The sequence below is a fragment of the Typopeltis vanoorti genome, chromosome 18 (assembly GCF_054136105.1).
Source record: "Typopeltis vanoorti isolate ZY-2024b chromosome 18, IOZ_Tvanoo_1.0, whole genome shotgun sequence".
In the NCBI taxonomy this organism is placed as follows: domain Eukaryota; kingdom Metazoa; phylum Arthropoda; class Arachnida; order Uropygi; family Thelyphonidae; genus Typopeltis; species Typopeltis vanoorti.
The window spans coordinates 47,240,941-47,265,111 of record NC_143566.1 but is presented as its reverse complement, the minus strand read 5'-3'; the positions used below and the strand labels follow the sequence as shown (position 1 = coordinate 47,265,111).

Below are 24,171 nucleotides of genomic sequence, written 5' to 3'. Positions count from 1 at the left end.
CCCTTTTAATAAGGTCTAATTTTACTTCTAATGTAATGGCTTTCCTTTTCTTCGACACACTGCCATCGGAAGAGTCTGGCTTACGTTTGGAAGCAATATTGAAGGGTAAAAAGTCACAAACAAACACAAACACAAAAGTGAGAGAGCAGATGTAAACAAAGCATGCAGTACCCAAAGAGTGTATGCTGGGACCCAAGCGATGCCACCTCTCCCAAACGGCACGTAATGGCGTATTCTTCCGCCGCGCTCACAAACAAGTTCTCCCATGATGTTTGAATTTTACGTTGCACTGCTTCAAGTCGAAATTTATTTTTAAAAATATTTATGGGATTACCACCGTAAAGTCGAAATGACGCATGTCGAGGACGACGTAGGTCGAGGACCCCCTGTATATATCAGTTTGAATGCTTTAATATTTTTATTAACTTTTCATGGCTTACTATGTCAAATGCTTTTTGAAAATCTATTAAGCATAGATATATTTTTATTTCTATTGATCTTTCAATAAGTTTTTAATTCATAAATTTCGTTAATTGTACTTTTTCTGGCATGAATCCTTTTTGCTGTTCACTAATATGACATTTCAATCTAGACAACATTCTGATTTTTATTATTTTCAATAGTATTTTTGAAGCATGGGATATGATAATTGTTCTATTCAATTTCTACTTTCTATTTAAAGGCAAGAATGTGAATGGTGGATGTTGTTGTTAGGATTATATATTACTTTCCCAATTGTTTAAGCTTATTCTTCCAATCTACGAACAGTAAAAAAAATCCTATCTCCTGAAATTGGCCAGAATGATGAAAATCAAACTAAGATCTTGTTCAAATGTACATACCCCATCATTCTTACAACTGTTTGAAAGCATTTGAACTTTTATATAACTTATAAACTAGCTAAAAGTAAATATTCATTTAACTTACCTTGTAAGGCCTCTTCATATCTTTTTCAGTCCACCTCATCACTATAACTGCAAACATAGTGCTACCATAAAACATCCAAGCAATAAAACTGAAAAAATCTATCAGACTTCCAATATTCCCAGCTACAATCATGATGAGAACAACAGCACCCTATGAAATTTACAAGAAAACAAAACTCACTATAAACGGTTAATGACAACTAAAGCAAATCTATAAGCTACCCTTATAATTTTATAGGCAATTGGCCATTCAATATAAATTTGGATATTAACATAAGGATAGAAAATAAAGACTGGAGAGGATACTGTCCATGCCAAGGGTTGGTATGTCCTCTTCCAAATCCCACATGGAATGGGATACTCACTGTATTTGCTTTCATATACATATTATTGTTATTGATGATGTTTTCCTAAATTCTTGTTGCTCAGGTAATTCAAATTATTTTCAGGCTATAATAGCCGTAATTATAATAAATTATTTTCTTTCTTTTTTTTTTGTTTTGTTTTTGCATAATTCTGTATGCAGAATGATCTTTTAGAAGATCATTCTGCATACAAAATCATAGTGATTGTACTAATACACAAAAGAATGAAGTTGTTAAATTACTGAGCCCAAAGAAACTGCTAGCAAGCTCAAGCCTTTTCATGTAAAGCTACCCAGAATCAGAATATATGCAGCAACAAAAATTCAAACCTATCCTCCATCTCTACAACCAACTGTTGATATTATAGACAGTCCTGCAGTCAAAGCTAAACAGTTGACTAAATCACTTGCCTCCCTCCTTCTTTGTAAAAAATTCTGGTCACTTTAAAAGTCTATTAAAAACCATATCCTACTCAACACAGTTGCATCAAACCAGTGGTTTAGTTTTCTACGTAGATTATGTGTTTGCTATTCGATCACATAGTCCAGACAGTACATTTTTAGTGCATCGAAATAGCCAACATGCTAAAATCCACTACACAATGGAAAAGCAAGCAAATATCCAATCTTTCACTGTTCAAATCAAATTATATCAACAGATTGAAAGAGCAGCAATGGGCAGCTATTTCTCCAAGTATTGCCAACTTTTTTCATGGAACACTTTGAACAACATCTCTTCAATAATATTTCACCTAGAATGACACATTGATACAGATATGTGCATAACATTTTTGCAATTCAGAATAGCTTTCCTTTGAGTTACAGCAATTTCTTTCCTAAATAAATGCCTCCATCCTAAGATCCAGTTCACCTTAGAAAAAAAAAAAAACGTAGACAACCAAATAGCCTTTTTTAGATCTACTAATTCTTTGTCAACTAGATGGCAGCCTACAATTTTCAGTTTTTTTTTTTTTTTTTTTTTGGAAGACTCATACAGCTGCTATATCTACTATGTATGTTAAATCTCCAGCATCCTAGTCAAAAGTGTGGGACTATTAAGACCTTATTACATTGTGCTCATTTTTTATGCTCTTCTGATAAACTCTTACAGAAAAATTACAATATATTAAATCTACCTTCTTATCAAATAATTTTATTAACATTAGACCTCTATGGAGTCTAAATATTCATTGCAAACACTGTTACACAGAAGCCCATCAAACTATACTTTAAACTCATTCAATGTCTTGCATTCACCACAATGTCAGACAAAGCATTCTAATGACTAATCACTCTCCAAGCAAAGAACCTACTCCTTATGCTCCTGCTCACACCCTCCTTATAGAATTTCCAAGTATGTCCCCTTGTTCTATTCCTCTTCCCCATACTACAAAAAATTTCTTCCACATTAACCTGGTAAAAAACTCTTTACCAACTTAAATGTCTCAATCCCCTCTCTTTCTCCTTTCACAAGGATTTGCAAGGGAGATGCATATACAGAAGTACATCATGTTGGAGGTTTAATGGAATATTTATAGCATTAGGAAAGGATTAAAACTGATTTTAATGCTTCCAATATTTCATCTCAGTCACAGACATCTTCAAGGATTACAAATAACTCTTGTAACATGCACACAAAGACAACACAATACTACATGAAACATGTGATAATGACACGAAAGCCCTATCTAGGTGGTGCACACTCTAGGTGGCCTAGGATGTAATGTGGGACCTCAGACAATTATTGTTTCCCAAATTTTGGGAAGTTTTATGCATTCATATTTATTTAAATTTGGTTGATTTCTGAGTGTTGCTACAGATTCTAAAAACAGTCTTTCCTTTTTGAATTTACTATGGTGGAACACAGGCTTTCTTCCAGGAGATCCTGTGGGTTGTATCCAATACATGGTCTGCAAGGCCAGATTGACCATAGTTGTGATTAAGATATATGATTTGTGTTCTTCTAAGTGGATGGTCACTAATCTATCTGTCTGTCCAAAGTAAGCCAGCTTGCAGGAGCGTGGTACTTTATATACTTCAGGCACAGAGAGGAGGGAATGATTTTTGGGTAGAACAAATAAGGATAACAATTTTCCAGTGGGGCTTAAAAGCTGTGTAGAGGTTGTACTTTTTTAAAGACCTAGCTATTTTTTCTAATGTGCCACAGATGTAGGGGATGGTGATGGCATTTCTGAAATCCTTCTGAAGCAATGGCTGTGGAACTGATTATTTTTTTAATACTCTGTAGTCATTCGAAAGGAAGATGGTGTATATGTGGTTGAGTTATTAAGCAAAAGCTTAATAAAAGCTTTTTTAAAAGCTTAATATAAACCCTTACCAGCTTATATGTCTCAATCATATTCATTTTTCTCCTGCTATTTATGATGTTCTGCAAACTGCTTTCTTTCAATCTGTCTTCATACTTCACCCAAAGACCAGATACCACCTTAGGCAATCATCTCAGACCCATTCTCATATATCTTCATCCTCATGAAAACTAGGCCATCAAACTGTGAACAGTAATCATATGAGGGCTGATCACAACCTTATACAATGGAACCACAACTACATTATTTCTGCATGTAAAGGTCCTTCTCTTTGTTGCATAATTCAATGTGATTGTGTAAGTTCACAGCTATCCAATTCTAATCCCATAAATTTGAAGAATTTTGTAGATAACAAAATTCTATTTCTAGTTGGTTTTTCTTCATTAGTGTTTGAATAGACAAAGTTTTTTTTTGTGTTTTTTTTTTTTTTTTTTTTTGTATTTTTTCTCCCTCTCTTCAGTTTTAAATGAAGCATTCTGCTTGATATATAATATTTGCCTTGATCTCTCTAACCTCATTATTCCAACTCCTGTAGCTGCTGTCATGTCTTTCTACTTTACTGTACATTAATATAGTTAATACAGCTATATAATAAAACTATATTAACTATAATATAATGTGGTACTGCTGAAGATGAATGCAATGCATGACACACAAAAAAGAATTATTATTAGTAAAGAAAGATATTACTATGTTTATTTCATGACAATATGGTTTTTCAGCTTGTGCTATTCAAATTGATAATTTTCAGTATTGTCTCCACGTAAATTGATTGTATTCAACATGGTGGCTGCCAGTTTTATCACTACACCTAGTTCCCTTACCATTTATAGACTATTATTCATAGCATAAAACATGGCAGGTGCAAGACGGGAAAGTGTATGTGAAATGTACGCAGTGCGAGCTGCTGAGAGACAATCGTCTCAATCTCAGGATTTAGTGGTAGCAGAGATAGTGCTTCAGAAATGAGCGATTTTCAGTATGTGGATGCCAGTAGTGAGTTGGAAGGTGGAGAGTCTTGAGCAGTTTAGCAGACAAAGATGGTTTGACTGATCGCCATGATTGTGTATATGAATATATCTTGAAAGCAGAATGTGTGGAGAGAGAAACAGAACTGCTAAGAAAGGTGATGGAAAGAATGAAGACTGAGTTGAGGAGGGTGAATGAAGATTGTGGGAGGATAGAGTTCGCTAACATGAGAAATGAGAGTAGGTTTAAGACAACGGCATCAGAGAGAGCAAGGGAAAGAGGAAGGTGAGAGAATGGGAGAGACAGTGAAAGAAGAAATTGCAGAAAGCCAAGAGAGAGTGTGTGGAAGAAGGGATAGAGAGAGATAATCGGGAGAATGGGAAAGAGAAGAGAAGAGAGAGGGAGGGATGCTAGTGAGAGAAGGATGAATGAATCTTTTGTAGTGTCATGAATGGATATTCAATGATTCAGAATGTGCACTGTAGAGTGTCAGAGGAGTGCTTGCCTGGTGGAATGATAAAGAGTGTGGCAATGGCAGTGAAGAGGGGAGAAAATGTAGAAGAAATTATAGCAATGGTTGGGACAAATGACCTGAGGGGTAGTGTGAATTGTGCAGCATGAGATCTGAGTTGATGTTATAGACAGTGTAGAAGAAATATGTCTGGAGGAAAGACAGTCAGTGTGTTGCCCTGGTATGATTATGCATAGTGGAGAAGAAACACAATCATGATGAATGAGATGATAGCAAGAATGTGTAGGAAAAGAGGTCTGGAATATGTGGATGCCAGAGTACATTTTAGGATAGAAGAGATGGATTAAATTTGTATGCAAGAGATGGATTAAATTTGAATGCAGAAGGACACAGGCATTTGGAGAGACAGTTTTCTAGGCAAGTGAGTGTAAGGAAACTAGAATTGCCCGAGTGGAATGTTGCAGGGATTGCCTCAAGTGGAGATGGTGGCTAGAGAAATGAGGGGATGTACACTATATTGCAGAATCAGATAGAGTATGAGGGGAGTAATAATGGCTATTAGAATACTGACAGTACACTGGTTTTTCTGTATACAAATGCTAGGAGCAATAGGAATAAAGGGAATGAGTTTGTGGTATTGAGTGACTCAATCTCTCCAAAGATTTTTGGTATCAGTGAAACTTGGTTACCTAAGGAGGATGTTCTAACATGGATAGAAATCAAAGGATATAGCACATTTTGGCAGGATAGGGAAGGTAAGAGATGAACTGCATGCTTTCAGGGTGGAGAATCTCAGTGGATATAACACCAATAGCTTTGAGAGAATATGGTGCAAGATACATGTTTATAAGACAAGATTTTTAGTGGAATGTTGCTGAAGATCTGGGAATATAATTCGTAATGAGCCATGTTGAGACAAATAAGTTTGTCAAGTGCAAAGCAAGTGATCAATTATAGTGATATAAACTGGCAAAAGAGACAGTATGCAATAATAAAGGAACTGAATTTTTGGATTTCTTTACAGACAACTGTCATAGGCATGTGTTGTAGAGGGAACACAAGGATCAAGAGTTTTGGATTTGATCATAGCATCAGAGGAGCTAATTGTGACTGAATACTGAGATGTCACAGTTATTTATGCCAGCCAGCATAGATTTGTTAAAGGGCACTCTTGTTTCAATAATCTAGTTATCTTTAACAATAGAGTAACAAGAAAAGTGGATGAGGGAAAGGCATACACTGTCATTTTCTGGATTTTTTCCAAAGGCATTTGACAAGGTGCCACATGACAAGTTGATTTTTAAGTTGCAACATATGAGTTTGGATATCAGGTTAGTGGACTGGATTGGTGATTGGCTCTCTGGTAGATATCAGAGAATTATATATAGGTAAGCAGGATCAGGGAGTAGGAAGGAAGATTACCAGTCGAGTTCTACAGGGTTGAGTCCCAGGACTGAATCCTGTGGTATCTTGGAATGCATCCTGCTCCCCCATGTAAAACAGGGATCATCTATATATCGACATTTTCCTTGCTTCTCATGCCATCAACACTAGACACAGTTCACTGGAATCAAACAAAGATGTTACACTACAGTAGGTTTAAATACGATCATCTATTTCTTTAATTGTGTGAAGTAATTGCTACTAATTGTGTAAAAAATTAATTACATAACTATAATGGTTTCCCTGGAACTTGAATAGCATTTCCTTCGACTCCTACAGCTGCGGCAGACACATGGAAATATGCACATGCTGCATGGCTCATTCTTTTGTAAATAATTTAAATGTTATAGCCAGTTTTTCTGCATTCTCCCTCGATGATGCTCATGACATATTCAGCAAAATATATAGGAATATTCAATACATTCTAGTTTTTTGTTTGTTTGTTTTTACATGTGTGAAGCCATTATTTAAAAAACAATATTACATTCTGAGAAAAGCTGTTCTAGAGGAAAAAGGTAGATAGAATAAATGAAGAGAAGAAGCAGGGTCAGTGTGATTGCAGTTGTGTTGAAAAGGGATGCTGGACAGCTGCTGCTCTCATTTTAATAGGCTTAACAGCAGACAGAGGCAAGATGTTTGCTGGTAGGGCACAAAATAACTGACAGTTATTTTGTGCCCTAGGCAAAGTTTACAAGTGCGCCCCTTATTTCATAAACTAAAATGTTTCTAATTGACATTAAACAAAATAAAATTGTCTTTCAGGTTAAATTAATAGTACTTTTTTTCTTTTTTAATTAATTTGAAAATTCTGTTATAATTCATTTACAAAAAAAAAAGTTATAAAATATCAAAATTTAATATTTTAAAATGTTAAATGTTTTAAAATATTTATCTTAACTGAATTTTAAATAGCAGTAAGTTCAAATCATTTAGGCAAGGAACAAAAAAGAACCAAGAGTTAAATAGTAAAATATTAGTTAAATAGTAAAATTGAATTTCATATTGAAAAGAATAATATGTAAGAAAGTTTTAAAGTGAATAAAAGTTGAGCAGCTCTCAGATGTGAACTGTAGACTAAAATACACAAAGATTATTGAAGAAAAAATGAAAGAGTTTGAGAACAGTAACTAAACCTTGGAGATTCAATGGCAAGCCTTGAAGAAAACCCCGATTGATTCAGCTAGAGAGGCATGTGGTGAAGTTGTCCGTAAGGATAGAAAAATTAGAACTCCATGGTGGACACAGGAAGTTAAAGAGGCAGTGAAGGAAAAAGAAGAAAGCATATCAAAAGTTCCTGGCAAATAAGTCAGCTTGTGCTCTTAGAGAATACAGAGACAAATGTAAGAAAGCTAAACACTGTGTAAAACTAGCTAAACAAAAGTCATGGGAGGACTTTGGCAAGAAAATAAATATCAAGAAGGTGGCAAAATATTCTGTAGGTTGTTGAAGAAGCTTAGGAATGGAGGAAAGAGTGCTGTAAAAGGTGACATGAAAACAGGAGAAAAAGATATCCTTGAAGTATGGAGTAATTACTTTGAAAAACTGCTAAATGAAACAAGTAGTGAGGACAGCACAGTGGTAAAAAACACTGACCAGGCATGCAGTCAGGAATACATATCCATACTTATTATTATCACCCCAAGACCTCATGGAGTCAAAGACTCATCTGGGAAGTCCTTTTATCACACACACACAGCTCATCATACCGTGTTTTAAACACATTCAAACTCTTAGCAGACACCACATTCAGGCAAGGCATTCCAATCATTCACAACTCTGCACGAAAAAACCTGCCTCTCAGTACCCTACTCACACCCTCTTTATACAGTTTCCAGGGATGACCTCTGGTTCTCCCCTTATCTCCCACTATTCTCTGTAAAACTTCTCCAGCATTGATCCTATATCAACCCCTTACCAACTTATAGGTCTCTATCATATCTCCCCTCTTCCTCCTGTCCACCAGACTCTGCAAATTACATCTTCTCAATCTTTCCTCTTACTCAACGTTCCAGAGATCAGAAACTACCTTAGTCAGTTTCCTTTGAACCCTTTCCAACATCTCTTCATCCTTCTGAAAACCCGATGACCAAATCTGGACACAAGTCCATGTGTGGCCTAATCAAAGCCTTATACAACGGAACAAGAATCTCCCTACTTCTACATGTCAGTGTCCTCCGCATCATTCCCAGAAGACTTTGTGTTGTCTTCACAATTTTGGCAATGTGTCCCCTAAATTTTAGAACCTTATCCACTATCACCCCCAGATCTCTTATTTCCTCTACCTCCAACAATATATTCTCACCAAGCATAAATTCTGCATCCCATCTTTGTTTTCCAAATTTTAAAACCTTACATTTCGCAACATTGAACTCACATCCCCACTTCCGTGCCCAATCACTAAATCTATTCAAGTCTTCCTGTAAGGCTACAACATCTTCACTACACTTCATGGTTCGTCCCAACTTTGCACCATCTGCAAACAACTGAATATCTCCATCCAAATCTTCACCAATATCATTAATATACAAGTTAAACAGCAATGGACCTAAAACAGACCCCTGAAGCACTCCACTAGTGACTTTTCTTTCCCTGGATATCACTCCCCCATACACAACTTGTTGATACCTATCAGATAGCCAGTCTCCAATCCAATGCACCGATCTAATATCCAACTCCATATGCTCTAGTTTGACTGTCAACCTATCATGAGGTACTCTATCAAAAGCCTTTGCAAAATCCAAGTATATTACTGTGTATCCTTTTCCTCTGTCCAAGGAAGCAGTCACTTTATTGTAATAAGTAAGTAGATTAGTGAAACATGACCTCCCTTTAGCAAATCCATGCTGTCCATCAAAGATAATACCATTGTTGCCAACCCAACTCTGGATCCTAGTTCTCACAAGCTTCTCCAACAACTTAACCACAACACCTGACACACAGATAGGCCTATAGTTTGATGCTCGAGTTCGATCACCTCCTTTATGAAGTGGCACAATCTTGCTCTCCTTCCACTCCTTAGGAAGTTGATGGAGTGCAAGACTCATATTAAAAAAATATGTCAAGGCAGGCGTCAACTCCCTGGCACATTCTTTCAGAATACGTGGTGATATATTATCAAGTTCCACAGCCTTATTAACATCTAGTTTACTCAACTCCCCATACACCTCTTGCTCACCTACAGTCAGTCAGTCTCTCCTCCCCATCATCAACTGCTCTCAATCCCTCCATGAAGTCACATTCACAAGATTGAAAGATCTTTATGAACTGCTCATTAAGTATCTCCACCACACATTCTGCATCAGCTGTCTTTATGCCATTTTCTCCAATCAATGTCATCCTTCTATAATTATTCTTTCTTTTGCTGGCTACATATCGAAAGAACTCCTTAGGATTCTTTTTGGCTTCATTAGTCAACTGCTGTTCATACCTCTCTTTAGCTACCCTCACCAACCAAGTCACCATCCTTGCTTGGTCTTTGTAGACCTCATGGAATTGGTTATTGCCACTTCTCTTATGCTGCCTCCACAATGCCCTTTTTCTCTGTATTGCATGCTTAATCTCTTTATTCATCCATCTCACACCCACCTTATTTAACCTTCTCACCCTTGGAATACATTTAGACATTGCATCTACTAAGCAGTTTTTGAAAATCCCCCAAGCTGCATTGATCTCTTTTCCAGCTAACTCCTCATTCCACGCTACACCCGCAAGCAGTCTCCTGAGTTCTTCATAATCCCCCCCCCCTTGTAGTCCCACATATACCCTTTTCTCATAGAGGTCCTCGCACTGCTGGCAATCACCCATGTAATCACCTCATGGTCACTCTCACCAATTGGTGGATGATTTGACACCTCATTTACAATTACATCCTCCGATGAAATGACCAAATCCAAGCCCCTCAATCCACATGTGCCCTCTCTTACATATTGTTTGAGGTAGTTATCCCTCAAAAACTCGAGAAACTCATTTTCTTTACTTCCAGTTGCCATCTCATCATTCCAGTCTATATTGCCATAATTAAAAGTAGAAAAAGCCATCAAAGGCTTGAAATGTGGAAAGGCAGCAGGAGTAGATGATATTTGAAAAGAAATGCTGAAGTATGGTGGTATAAAAGTCTTACAGTGGCTGCACTGCATAGTTCAGAAAGCCTGGACAGAGGGACAAATTCCTGATGATTGGAGTAGAGCTCTAATAGTATCCATATATGAAAAGGTAAATAAAACTGAATGTCAGAATTACAGAGGTATTTCCCTACTGAGTGTTCCTGGCAAGATCAATGCAAGTATACTTGAGAAACGGTTGAGAAGAATTGTGGAAGAAAAGCTTGGTGAAGAACAAGCTGGATTCAGGTCAAATAGAGTCTGTCATGATCAGATCTTCACTTTACGAAAAATAGTGGAAAAATCATGGGAATATAACAAAGGTTTGTATTTAAATTTTGTCGATTTGGAATGGTGTCAATGGGGCATTATATCAAGTAATACTTAGTCTTTGAGTTGTAAGTCAGCAGTTAGAATTGAAGGAAGTACAGGAAGATGGTTTAATGTTAATTCTGGTGTGAGACAAGGATGTAAATTATCCCCTCTGTTATTCATTATCTATATAGATCACATAATGAAGGAAAGTGGTATTAAACGTGATATCAAAATTGGAGATGTTAATGTTAGCTCTTTGCTTTATGCAGACGATGTTATACTTCTATATAAATCCTCTATAAGTATGTAAGATTCACTGACTAAATTGAATAACTGTTGTAATAGATATGGTATGAAGGTCAGCAATAAAAAGAGGCAGAATCATTGAAAATGTCGACTGTGTTGTGAACGGAGAACCTGTGGAACAAGTAAAACATTTCAGCTACTTAGGCACGATTTTTAGTGAAGATAGTAAATAAAATACGGAAATAGACAACAGAATCAACAAAGCTGGTATGGTAGGAAGTCAATTGAATAAATTCATATGGAATAAGAGAGAAATTAGTCGGAACACTAAGTTAGCTGTATACAAGACAGTATTCAAACCAGTTTTAACTTATGGATCTGAGAGCTGGGTCAGAAGTAAAACACTTGACCAAAGAATAGAGATCGCAGATATGAGTCCTGAGAAAGATTCGAGACATGAACAGATGGCATCAATGGCAATATCATATTAAAAATGAGGATATTAGGAAAGAACTTGACATTGTCAGCATCCAGGAATGCATTAGCAGAGCTAATCTCAGGTGGTATGGTCACTTAAAGAGAATGGGCGAGGAAAGATTAGCAATACAAGCGTTCTCTGCCAGGTTGGCAGGAAAATGACCCAGAGGAAGACCAAGACATAGGTGGATTGATACGGTACAAAGTGCCTTAGATGACAAAAATATAAGATCTTATAATGGAGTCTTGACAAGTAACAGATTGATTTGGAGGAAAATTGTAGATAGGAAGTTAGTAATGATGTAAATTTTTCACCACATCTTGAGGGAATGTTCCAGGGAGATAACCTACCTTTAACGTACATTTCCAACATGAGCCTAAGATTAGCCCAGGTCCCAAACAAATGGAAAGAGGGCAAAATTGTTCAGCTTCATAAAGGGGTTGATAAGACTAAGGCTTCAAATTATATATATATATATATATATATATATATATATATATATATATATATATGCCAGTGTGCTTGTCTGGAGTTATGGAGTTACACACGGGAGGAAGGAATTGGATTTTATGCAGTTATTAAGGGATAACTATCTGCGACAGCATGTAATGGAAAATACTAGGGGTCAGAGAGTGCTTGACCTAGTAATTACATCTGAGGATTTGGCTGTAACAAATATGACCATATTGCCACCAACTGGTGAGAGTGATCATCGGGTCTTGACTTGGGAGGTGGCTAAAGGTGTGGAATTTTCAATTAAGACAGGGTACATGTGGAATTATCGGGCTGGAAAGTATGACAAGCTCAGGAGTTTGATTGGTTCAGTGCCATGGCATGTACAACTGCAAGGACTAGAAGTTGACAGTGCATGGGAGGCAGTTAAGAAGCGTTTGCATGAAGCAATGGCTGACTGTATACCTAGAGTCCGAATAATAAATCAGGTAGGGGTTAAATTGATGAATAACACCATTAAGCTTGAGTTGCAAAAAAAGAAACAACTATGGAGGGAATTTAAGGAGAAAGGTGACTGGCAGGCACATGAACGGTATAAAGTCCAGGCCAGAAGGGTAACGAGTGTGGTAAGAAAAGCAAAAAAGGATTACGAAAGAACATTGGCCATGCAGGCTAAAGAGAATCCTAAACAGTTTTTTAGATATGTAAAAAACTGTTTAGGATTCTTTAGGATGTAAAAAATGGAAAAATATACATGGCAAAATGATTTTAAAGAATGCCGATGGTAAGGGGTAACTGAATCAGTTGATATAGTTGAGTTACTGAGTGAGCACTTTGCAAATATATATCATCCAGGTGGTGACATTGCAGAAACGAATAAACCAGTAGATTATATGGGAATTGTGGTGAATGAAGTGGAGGCGAGTAGTCTATTGCATAACCTCAATGTCAATATCCGTGGGATTGGATGGTATACCAGATCATGTCGTACGAGAAGCAGCTAAAGAATTGTCAGTACCCTTGACCATTTTGTTTAATTTGAGTCTCAGGTCTGGGTTAGTCCTGAGGGGGTGAAAAGAGGGGAAAATAGTTCCACTGCATAAAGGTGGTTCCAAGACTGCTGTTGTAAATTACCGACCGATTAGCATATCAGGAATCATTGTCAAGGTCTTAGAGAAATTAGTCAAGAAAAGAATACAGGATTGGATAGTTGAAAATAGGATATTGTAACGGGGACAACATGGTTTTGTGAAGGGTAGATCATGCCTCAGTAACTTGCTCACATTCTATAACACAGTGACGGCTGAACTGGATAGGGATAATGGGTTTACAGTGATACTACTGGACCTTGCCAAGGCCTTTGACAGGATACCACATGGAACCCTAATCAGTAAACTGGAGCAGATGGGGATAGATATAGGGTTGGTGAGGATGGATAAGAGGGTGGTTGAAGGAGAGATACCAGAGAGTGGTTTATGCAGGAGTGGAGTCTAAAAGACTGCTTGTGACTAGTGGTGTGCCGCAGGACTCTGTTCTTGGACTACTGCTTTTCAATTTGTTCATCAATGATATAGGAAAGGATTTGAGAGGAAGTGTTCACTTGTTTGCTGATGATGCAAAGTTGGGTAGAGCAATTGTGAGTGCACAGGATGTCAAAATGTTACAGGATGATTTGGATAGTTTGGAGGACTGGGCTAGGAAAAATGGATGTCAATTTAATGTGGCAAAGTGTAAGGTTATGCATTTTGGAGTGAAAAGATTAGCAGCAGTATATCACATTGGTGGAACTGTACTCCAGGAGATCGATGAGGCCAGGGATTTGGGAGTGTTGGTGGATAGGGAATTGAAGTTTAGGGGGCACATTGCAAAAGTGACTAAATCAGCTCATCAAATCACTTGGATTCTGAAAAATACTTTAACATGATAAGACCCCATCTGGACTACTGTGCCCAGTTATGGGCACCAAGGTTTCTTAGTGATGGGAAGGAAGTGGAAAGGATCCAGAGATGAGTGACAAAGATGATAGAAGGTCTGTGGAATGAACCTTATGAGAATAGGTTGAAGATTTGTGGGTTGCAGAGACTGGACGATAGGTGAAGGAGGGGTGATATGATTGAGACATTCAAATTACTGAAGGGTTTCTATAAGATTGATCCAGAAGATATTTTTGAAAATATGACTGGTGGTGGGAGGACTAGGGGCCATGCATGGAAGCTGGGCAAGAGCATGGTTGACAAGGGTGTTAGAGCTAGGTTTTTTACTTGGAGAGTGGTGAATGAGTGGAATAAGCTTCCAGAGTCTGTTGTGGGTGCTACGACCATGAATGAGTTCAAGGCAAGGTATGATAGATACTGTGTCAATGTCGAATAGTTGTTCTTGACATGATGTTAGGGCCTCCCTCGATGAGTCTGTCGACTCCTTTGAGTTGCCCGGAACAATAATAATAAAAAATAATAATAATAATAAAAGGAAGAGGAGGAGAAACGATTGAGACTTATAAGTTGGTAAGAGGGTAATTAACAATTAGTGTGGATAGATTTTTCATAGAATATCTGGAGATGGTGGGAGAATGAGAGGCCATCCCTAGAAGCTGTATAAGGTGGGTGTGAGCAAGGGGGTAAGGAATAGATTTTTTGCATGTAGAGTGGTGTGTGATTGAAATGAATTGCCTGAGAGTGTGGTGAGTGCAGGGATAGTGAATGCATTTAAGTCAAGGTACGATGAGCTGTGCATATGAGAGTGGGACTTCCCACAATGAGTCTCTTGACTCCATGGAGGGCTATTAATAATCTTGGTTTGGGTGCAGCAATTTCTCCACACCTAGCTAATCCTATACATGGAAAAGTTGGAAAAAACAGCTATTGATAAATGCCACCAAGATTATGGGCAAGATATATGGATGGTTTTCATTATTTAGCCAGGCTGAGAATAATCTCTCCATAACTTGCCTGACTTCGTTAATGGTTTAAATCAGGGCTATCCAACCTGAGGTAATTAGAGGGTCGCATTAGAAAAAAAATTTATCTGAGGGCTGCATCACAATACATATCTAGTAATTTGGTGAGCAGCAGCAACACACCCTCGAAAGCTGAACAAACAAACAACACTAATTGAGCACTAATCATGTGCTCACGTTCCCATGAGCGCAGAGCATGCACGTTGGAAAAAAAAAACAGTGTAAGAACTTCTTTGACACATCTAATATTTGAAAAACACATGGGTATATAGTGATATAAAAACACCAAATAAAATTACAAACATTGAGATTATCGATGAGTGATAGAATTAAAATATCTAATACGAGTTTGATTCAAATTATTTTATTTTTTCACTCGTGAAAATCAAAACCCACAGGTGGGCTGCACAAAATTGCATCGTGGGCAGTGCTTTGGGCAGCCCTGGTTTAAATCATGAAATCCAATTACATTAGAGGTAGAAAAAGAAAGATCCATTTCTTTCTTAGATGTTCTCATATCAGTTGAAGATGACAGCAATCTTATTTCTAAAGCATACAGAAAAAAGTTTAATACAGGTTGGTATCTACATGATAGGTCCCACCACCACCACCCAGCACAAAAACAGGGTATCATCAAAACATTGCATTATCAAGTTATGACAATAAAAGAAACAAGGAAATAACTCACATTGAAGGTATGCTTCAAAACAACATCAGAACTATTAATAATGTCTTGAATAAACCATTGCAGGCCTCAAGACAACAACCAGATGACAGTATGACCTACAAGAACATAACTTGAAAGTTGCCTTTAAACCTCTACAAAAAAGTCTCCATTTTGTTAAGATCACGAAAATAATCCCATCAACCTATGACGACATGAGTTGACAAAATATATTGTAGTTGTGGTGTGTTATGTTGGACAGAGGGGATGGTCTGGAGAAATCCGTCAAAAATAACATGTGAGAGATGTGGAGAAAAAATAAGCAAATTAATCTGATACATAGAAATTAATATGTATGTATTATAAATATAAGGAGCAGAGGCTTGCAAGAAAATACAATTTCCGACCCACTGCAATAAAAACCAAGACCTGAACTTAAATCAAGTCTGAGTGGTATACATAAGAGATGTATTGGTGACTTAGGCTATGAGAAAAGTATGTTATATCCTGTAAAAATGAGCCACATTTTTCCTACTCGTTCCTACATTCAACATCTGCTGCATGTTGAATGAATTAAAAAAAAAGACAATTTGTAATTCAAAAATCTCATTATTGTAACAATCTGAAGAAGTACACAGTAGTGATGTACAAAACTTGTCATTAGTTGATTAAATTGTTTTACTGTTTTACATGGTTTTGCCAGTAGTAATTTAAAAATATGGATACTACAAGCCATGGGAAGTGTATAGAAGACAGAAGTTAGTATTTTACTCACATTTCATAATGATGACAGTTGAGTTGGATTAAGGAAATGGCATATTCTGGACTTTGCAAAGGCATTTGACAATATATTACATGGAAATCTATTAAGTAAATTGGAGCAAATAGAGATATGAAGCTAGTGACATAAATAATGAGAATGTCTGATGCAGATATCAAAGAGTAGTATATGATAGGTGACCAGTGGCTTGTTGCAGGACTTCTTTGTACTGGATTTCCTGCTATTTAATTTTTTTAACTCCCATCCATGAAAGGTTGTAAAACTTATGGTACGAGTATGATAGAGACCTACAAGTTAGTAAGGGGTTGTTATAGGATCAATGCTGGAGAGGTTCTACAGAAAATAGTGGGAGATCAGGAGAGAACCAGAGGTGGAAACTGTATAAAGAGGGTGCGAGTAGGGGAGTGAGAAGCAGGTTTTTTTCATGCAGAGTCGTGAATGATTGGAATGCCTTGCTTGAGAGTGTGTTGTCTGCAGAGAATATGAATGTGTTAAAAGCATGGTATGAAGCTGTGTGTATGATAAAAGGACCTCCTAGATGAGTCTTTGACTCCACGAGGTCTTGGATAATAATAAGTACATTCATACTGTGGGTGAGGTAAAGGTTTTTTTTTTTTTTTTTTTTAATTATTTCTAATATTTTTATTTTAGAAATAATTAAAAAAAAATCCTTTAGCTCACCCACAGTATGAAAGTATGTGTACCATAAGTTTTACAACCTCTCACGGATGGGAGTTAAAAAAATTAAATTGCAGGAAATCCAGTACAAAGAGGTCCTACAATCCATATATCTCAGTCAGCATAGACATTGCTCTTTGGCTGGAAAGATCTGCATTTAAATCCTTTAGGATGTCAAGAACCTTTATCATGACTTCAACTGAATGCAAGTTAGCCAGTCTCATACATACATAGTAAGATTTTTCCTTCCAGAAACTCTGGTTTTTCATCCTGAAAAATAAGCAAACCAACCAGAACACAAGCTATTTATGTAACACCACCATTGAAAGAGAATTGGGGATGAATGCATGAAAACAAGGCATCTTCTAAATGGTTCAAATAATAATTAGCCAACGTTGGTGGTGACAGAGGAGTATCCATGGCCACACCTTCAATCTGTTAATGATGTTTTTTCTATCTGGCCTTATTCTGAAAACAAACTTACCATCTTCCTACATGATCAAAAGCCTTCATCCCCTTCTTGGACATCCTTCTTACTCAGAGCCTCCTGTGCTTTGTCTGCTCAAAGCCTGCTTGTCACACCTCCCCCATCCCCCCAAAAAAAGTTGATGTCATGTCAATTACCCATTAGATTTTACAATGGTTACATTGTAAAATCTAATGGGTAATTGATTCTTACATTCTAACACCTAAGGATTCTTTGTTACACTGCAGTATTCCAGTTCCAATACCATAGATTTCTGGCATTTCTGAACTTGTTGGTAGAAATCTGAAGAAGTTTCACCTTAATCCCTCATTTTCCTAACAACAACAAGATAATTTGGCCAGACAGGCCATTCTGTGGGAAAAAACATCAACGAAAATTAATACTACATTGAATACCTGAAACCTCAAAAGTCTGGTCTGGCATAGCATAATATCCAGTGGGATGAAGTTATCTTCACCATAGAAGTGGTTTTAAATATGAATGCATTTTCAAAGAAAGTCGTGAAGCCCTTTACACTAGCCTAATCTGAATCAGAGTGATTGTCTCCCCCCCCCACCCCAACACACACATATATATATATAAAGACAAGCTATATTACATTTCAAACAGTAAGCCAAAGTAACAATGATTTGGTCAACTATTATTCTACTGGCTTAACTTCTAGTGGGAAAAAAAAAAACTACAGCAAAGCTATATTCTATTTATAACGTCATCAGGAACAAATTCATATAGATAATTTTAATACAGCAAAAGTGGTGATCTAATCTATAATTTAACAAGAGTGTTGTTATATTAGAGTTAGGATCCTAAATTGCTTACAGTGATAATTATAATCAACTCTTAGACCAAAAGGTTAAGTGGATAGAATATGTGCCATCCATATTCTTGGTTTTAGACCACCATTATTGTTAAGATTGTAGGCGGCGGGGGATAGGGTTGATAAGAATTTCACAGGCCTTGTTAAATTTTCATTCATACCACATTTTGGTGCAATGCAATGAACAAATGCCTTTCCAGTCAATTCTATGTAGAATTTCAAGTTTAGGGTATGATCAGAAAGGCTAGATTTATCATAGTTATAAAACTGAATGTGCCATTTATGTTCCTTTTATTGGATAGGAATTGTGCATCCTGTTTCACCTATATAGGGCAAATTACAGGTGCAATGAATACGGTAGACTCCAGAGTGGGCCAGTGGAGGAAGTGATCTTTGGATGAATTGAATAAGTTCTTTAATTTTGCAGGAGGTTTAAAGGTGGCATTAAGGTTGTATTCTGTTGATTTTATCTGATATCCCTTTAATGTATGGAATGGCTACAGTTTTATTGTAATCTAGTTTATTTTTGTTTTTAAGTAGTCTTGAAGAATTTTGTTGACAGTATTTTTGTTGTAGCCATTTTTTAGGAAGGTATTGCTGATAACTTTTAATTCATATTTAAGTGCTTGATCACTGGAGGAACAAATTTTCAAAGCCCTGTTTTTTAATGACACCTAGTTTTAGTATTGGGTGGTAGTAAGAGTATATTGGACAGTATGTGTAGGTAAACAGAGAAGGAAAGAAGATTATATGATAAGAGTATCTAGAAAAGGAAGTGTCTTCTGACTTTCAATTTCAACTATGAATTGAATGTGTTTGTATAGGTAGCTGAGGAAAGTGTCTAATGAATGGCAGTCATAGGACCAGATAAGGAAAACATCTCCAACATATCTAAAACCAGACTGGATTTTCTAGTTTCAAAGGAATCTAGAGCAAATTGCTCAAAAGCTTCCACATAAAAGTTAGCAACTGGGAGAAAAACAGGCTCACCATTATCCTTCCCAATTGCTAACTTTTATATGGAAGCTTTAATGAGGCCTGTGAAATTCTTATCAACCACCCTAAATCTTAACAATAATGCTGGTCTAAAAATCCCAAAGATATGGATGGCACATGTTCTACCCACTTAATCTTTTGTTTTAGAAGTTAATTATAATCAGAACTGTAAGCAATTTAGGATCTTAATTCGTAACGTTATTGTTTACTATAATAACACTCTTGTTAAATTATGGATTAGGCCACCACTTTTGCTGTATTGAAATTATCTATATGAATTTGTTCTCTGATGTTGTACCATATTTTTCTGTGAATAAGATGCCCCATGTATAAGAAGAACCCTACTTTTTTGAACCCAAAATTAAGAAATCAATATTTTAAACATAAAACAGCATACATTTGATTTTTTTGTAAAAATTCAAAGTACAATATATTTAGTAATTAGGTAATATTTTGACTATTATGACTTAACTTGAATTTTGAAGAATATGACAAATTATTATTTTTTTTTTTCAGACATTTTTATGGGCTAGTGCTCAAAATATTGTTAATGCATTAACTTACCCGGCCAAAGAGTTGCAGCAAACGTATGAATGCTTTCAGAGTTCTGATTGGTTTATTCAGAATCAGCCATTAATGATGTCAATCTACAGATTTAACAAAGGCTAGTGATTGGTGAAAGCCTGTTCGCAGAGACAAGGTAACAGCAGTTTCGCCACGGCAACCGCAGGTCTCTCAACCGGTTCCCCCCCCGTATCAGACAATCCCCAATTTTTGGTCTAAAAATTTCAGAATAAACATATTGTCTTATACCTGGAAAAATATGGTAATTAGAATATAGCTTTGATGTATTTTTTTTTATTTTTATTTTTTTTTTGTTTCATTAGATATCAGGCCAGTAAAATAATGGTTGATCAAATCGTGGTCACTTTGGCATGCTGTTTGAGATGTGTATAGCTGGTCTTTGTGTGTGTGCGTGTGTGCGAGCGCACTCTAGATATGAAGGTTGAAATGTCAGGAAATTAATGCAATTGTAGGTGCCATAATTTTATTGAAATGAAACTAATTGTTGTATTCACCTTATATTACTGTTCTTTGATTGCTTGCTGTTTCTACACACTGGAGATGTACTGTTAATTTTAGTACAAAATGTGTTTATCGTGTTTTTTTTTTCTCCCATTATTTGATTGTTATGCTACAGGAAAATTTGAAGATTAGAATAATCTCCACATCTATGACTGTTTGTGTGTTCTTCAACAGCCATGCAATTTGATGTGCTGTTTTTGATAATTTTGCAATATGCCTTCTTAACTTCATTTCCACAATAAGCCCTAAACTTCCTGCAATTCAGTATAGTACACAGCTTGTGATCTCTTCATCCAAAATGCATGACATTACACACATGGCCACATTAAGCAGGTAGTCATTTACCTTTGCCCAAACTGCCAGTCGATTTAAGTCACCTTGCAGGATCTCTACATCATATTCATTGATTATCAATCTTCCTAGCTTTGCATTATCAGCAAACAACTGAATATTTCTCTTTAAATGCTTTCTCTATCACTGATGTATAAATCACTAACAGAGGACTAAGTACAGAGCCCTGCCACATATCTCTAGTCACCTGATTTTTTCTCAACTTATCCATAGGCCATACTTTGAAATCTGTCCATCAGCCACCATCTTATCTAAATAATCAGCTTCATAGCCATCTCCATTAGCAGGATTCCATGTAGAATCCTATCAACTCAAGTGCCTTTGCAAAGTCCAGCTGTATCACTGAGTAGTTATTTCTTTATCCATTTCAATTATCACTTTATAATAAAAAGGAAGGGAATAACTAAGACAAAACCTACCCTTCACACAGTCATCTTGTCCCCTATAAAGTATTATATTCTGCCTAATGCTGACTTTAATCTTTTACCAATTTCTCCAATACTTTAACCACCCCTCTTGAGATACTGACTGCCTTATAATTTGTTATTTCTGTCTGTTCCTTTATGTGGTCAATCTATTTTCTCCTCTCCCCGCTCCCTTGTCACCCTCTCAGAACTGAGGATTAAATGAAACAGCATGGTTCTTCTGTTTAGTTTATGTTTGATGGATACAGAAGTATGTGTTTTCTATAGAAGTACCGGATTGATTTTTCTTGCCATGATTTTGATGATTCTGATTCATTATAATCATTTTAGTTGTTTCAGGGATGAGACCATAATAGGTCAGACAGATAATTATTATTTCCTGACTTCCATGGAATCACGAGACTCATCATGGGAGTTTCAACTGACAACATATTTATTATACCAAATCTCAAAATCCTTAACACTCCATGCATTAGCACATTCTGGTAATATGTTACATTCACTGGCACTTTTCCATGTAAAAAAATCTACTCCTCACACACCTCTTCACCGCACTCTTACATAATTTCCAGGGATGACCTCTGGTTTTTTCCCTCTCGCCTTCTATTCTTTTTATAATCACATTTGGATTAATCCTATAATATTGTCTCACTAACTTAAATGTCTCTATCACATCACCTCTTTTCCTCCTATTTACGAAACTCTACAATCCACATTTTTTCAACCTCTTTCCATAGCCAGCAGTCCAAAGTCCTGATATTGTCTTAGTCATCCACCTCTGGACCCTCTATAATTTCTCCACATCACACTGAAAACAAGGCAACCAGATTTGAGCACAATAGTCCAAGTGTGGTCTGATCAGTGCTTTATACACTTATGCACTTATTAATATTAAAACTATAACCCCACACTTTGCCCAAGTCAAAAGCATATTCAAATCTTCCCGAACAAAATTAACATCAGCAGTGTTACTTATAATTCTTCAAAACTTTCATCATCAGCAAACGACTGAAGATTCCCACTCAGTCCACATGATATATTGATTACAAACAAGTAAAACAGCAGGGGACCAAGAACAGCACCATGGGGCATGGTACTGTTTACCCTTCTTTGCTCCATCATACACAACCTGCTGGTATTGTTTGGAGAGCCAATCTCTGATCCATCTAACCAATATACTATATTATTATTATTATTATTCAGGCCTCCAAGGAGTCAAAAGACTCATCGAGGGAGGTCCTTTCTAAGACATAAAGTCTGTCAAGACTCATCGAGGGGAAGTCCCCCCCTGAGAAACACAAAGTTTATCATACCACTCCTTAAACCCACTGACCGTTCTCGCTCCCACCACTCCATCAGGCAATGCATTCCACGGCTCAACCACCCTCCACACAAAGAAACCACTCCTTACCCTCTTGCTCACAGTTTCCTTTCGTAACTTCCAGGGATGGCCTCTTGTCATCACTCCTTCCCGCTGATCAACCAAGCGAAAGAACTCCCCAGTGTCAACCCTGTAACCACCTCTCAACAGTTTAAAAGTCTCAATCATATCACCTCTCCTTCTTCTATCCACCAAACTCTGCAGTCCACATTCTCTCAGCCGATCCTCATAACTATCCTTGTACAGTCCTGAAACCATCTTTGTCATCCGTCTTTGTATCCTTTCCACGGTTAATTTATCCCCTTCAAATCCTGGGGACCAAATCTGAGAACAATAGTCCAAGTGTGGTCTGATCAGAGACTTATACAACGGAATGATAACCCTCTTATCTCTGCAGGTCAGTGTCCTTCTCATAATAGCAGCAATCCTCTGTGTTACCTTCACCACCTTTGCAATATGTCCCCTAAACTTCAGGTTTCTATCAATCATCAACCCCAGATCTCTTGTCTCCCCTACTTCCTCCAGTATAACTCCTCCCATAGAGTATGCAGCATCCCATCGATGTTTCCCAAACCTCAAGACCTTACATTTTGCTGCATTAAACTGACACCCCCATTCATTTGCCCATCTATCTAGCTTATTTAAATCCTCTTGCAGGGCTACAACATCTGCACTATTACTAATAATCCTTCCAAGCTTCGCATCATCCGCAAACAACTGAATATCCCCCTGCAATCCACTGGCTATGTCATTGATATAAAGGTTAAACAATATAGGTCCTAGTACTGAGCCCTGTGGGACCCCACTTGTAACCCTCTGCCTCCTGGAAACTGCTCCACCATACACAACTCTCTGATACCTATCAGACAGCCAATCCTGAATCCAGTTGACCAATCTGACATCCAGACCCATGTGCTGCAACTTAAATATCAGCTTATCATGTGGCACCCTGTCAAATGCCTTCGGCAAGTCTAAGAAAATTGCAGTATATGCCTTTCCCTCATCTAATGCTCTTGTAACTTTATTATAAAAGGCTAGCATATTGCTAAAACAAGAGCGTCCTTTCACAAATCCATGTTGATTCTCACAGATAACATTACCCTCATCTGCCCAATGCTGTACACGGTCCCTCACTACTTTCTCCAAGATCTTAACAACTACTGATGACACACAGACTGGCCTATAATTAGACACTTCCAGTCTGTTACCACCCTTATGCAATGGCACTATCCTACCTTCCTTCCATTCCCTGGGCACCTTTGCCAAAGCCAGACTTTCATTGAAAAGCCACGTTAAAGGTATTGTCAATTCCCTAGCACATTCTCTCAAAACTCGTGGCGAAATACCATCCAGTCCCACAGCTTTACTGACATCCAGAGTACTCAGTATCTGAAACACACTCTCCTCCTGTACCTCCAGACCTCGTACCAGTCCTATCCCTCTAGCATTAAAACTG

At 37.1% G+C, this 24,171-nt stretch overlaps 1 protein-coding gene across 7 annotated transcripts in view; it reads right to left on the bottom strand.

Annotated features, from left to right (window-relative positions):
- LOC150096631 (b(0,+)-type amino acid transporter 1-like) overlaps nucleotides 1-24,171 on the bottom strand; it is a 347,057-nt gene that overhangs the window by 41,568 nt on the left and 281,318 nt on the right. For all 7 annotated transcript variants that reach the window (XM_090408724.1, XM_090408727.1, XM_090408729.1 and 4 more), the window contains one exon: nucleotides 928-1,077. In XM_090408724.1, coding sequence (XP_090264850.1) covers nucleotides 928-1,077 — 150 coding nt within the window. The remainder of the gene's footprint in view (nucleotides 1-927; nucleotides 1,078-24,171) is intronic.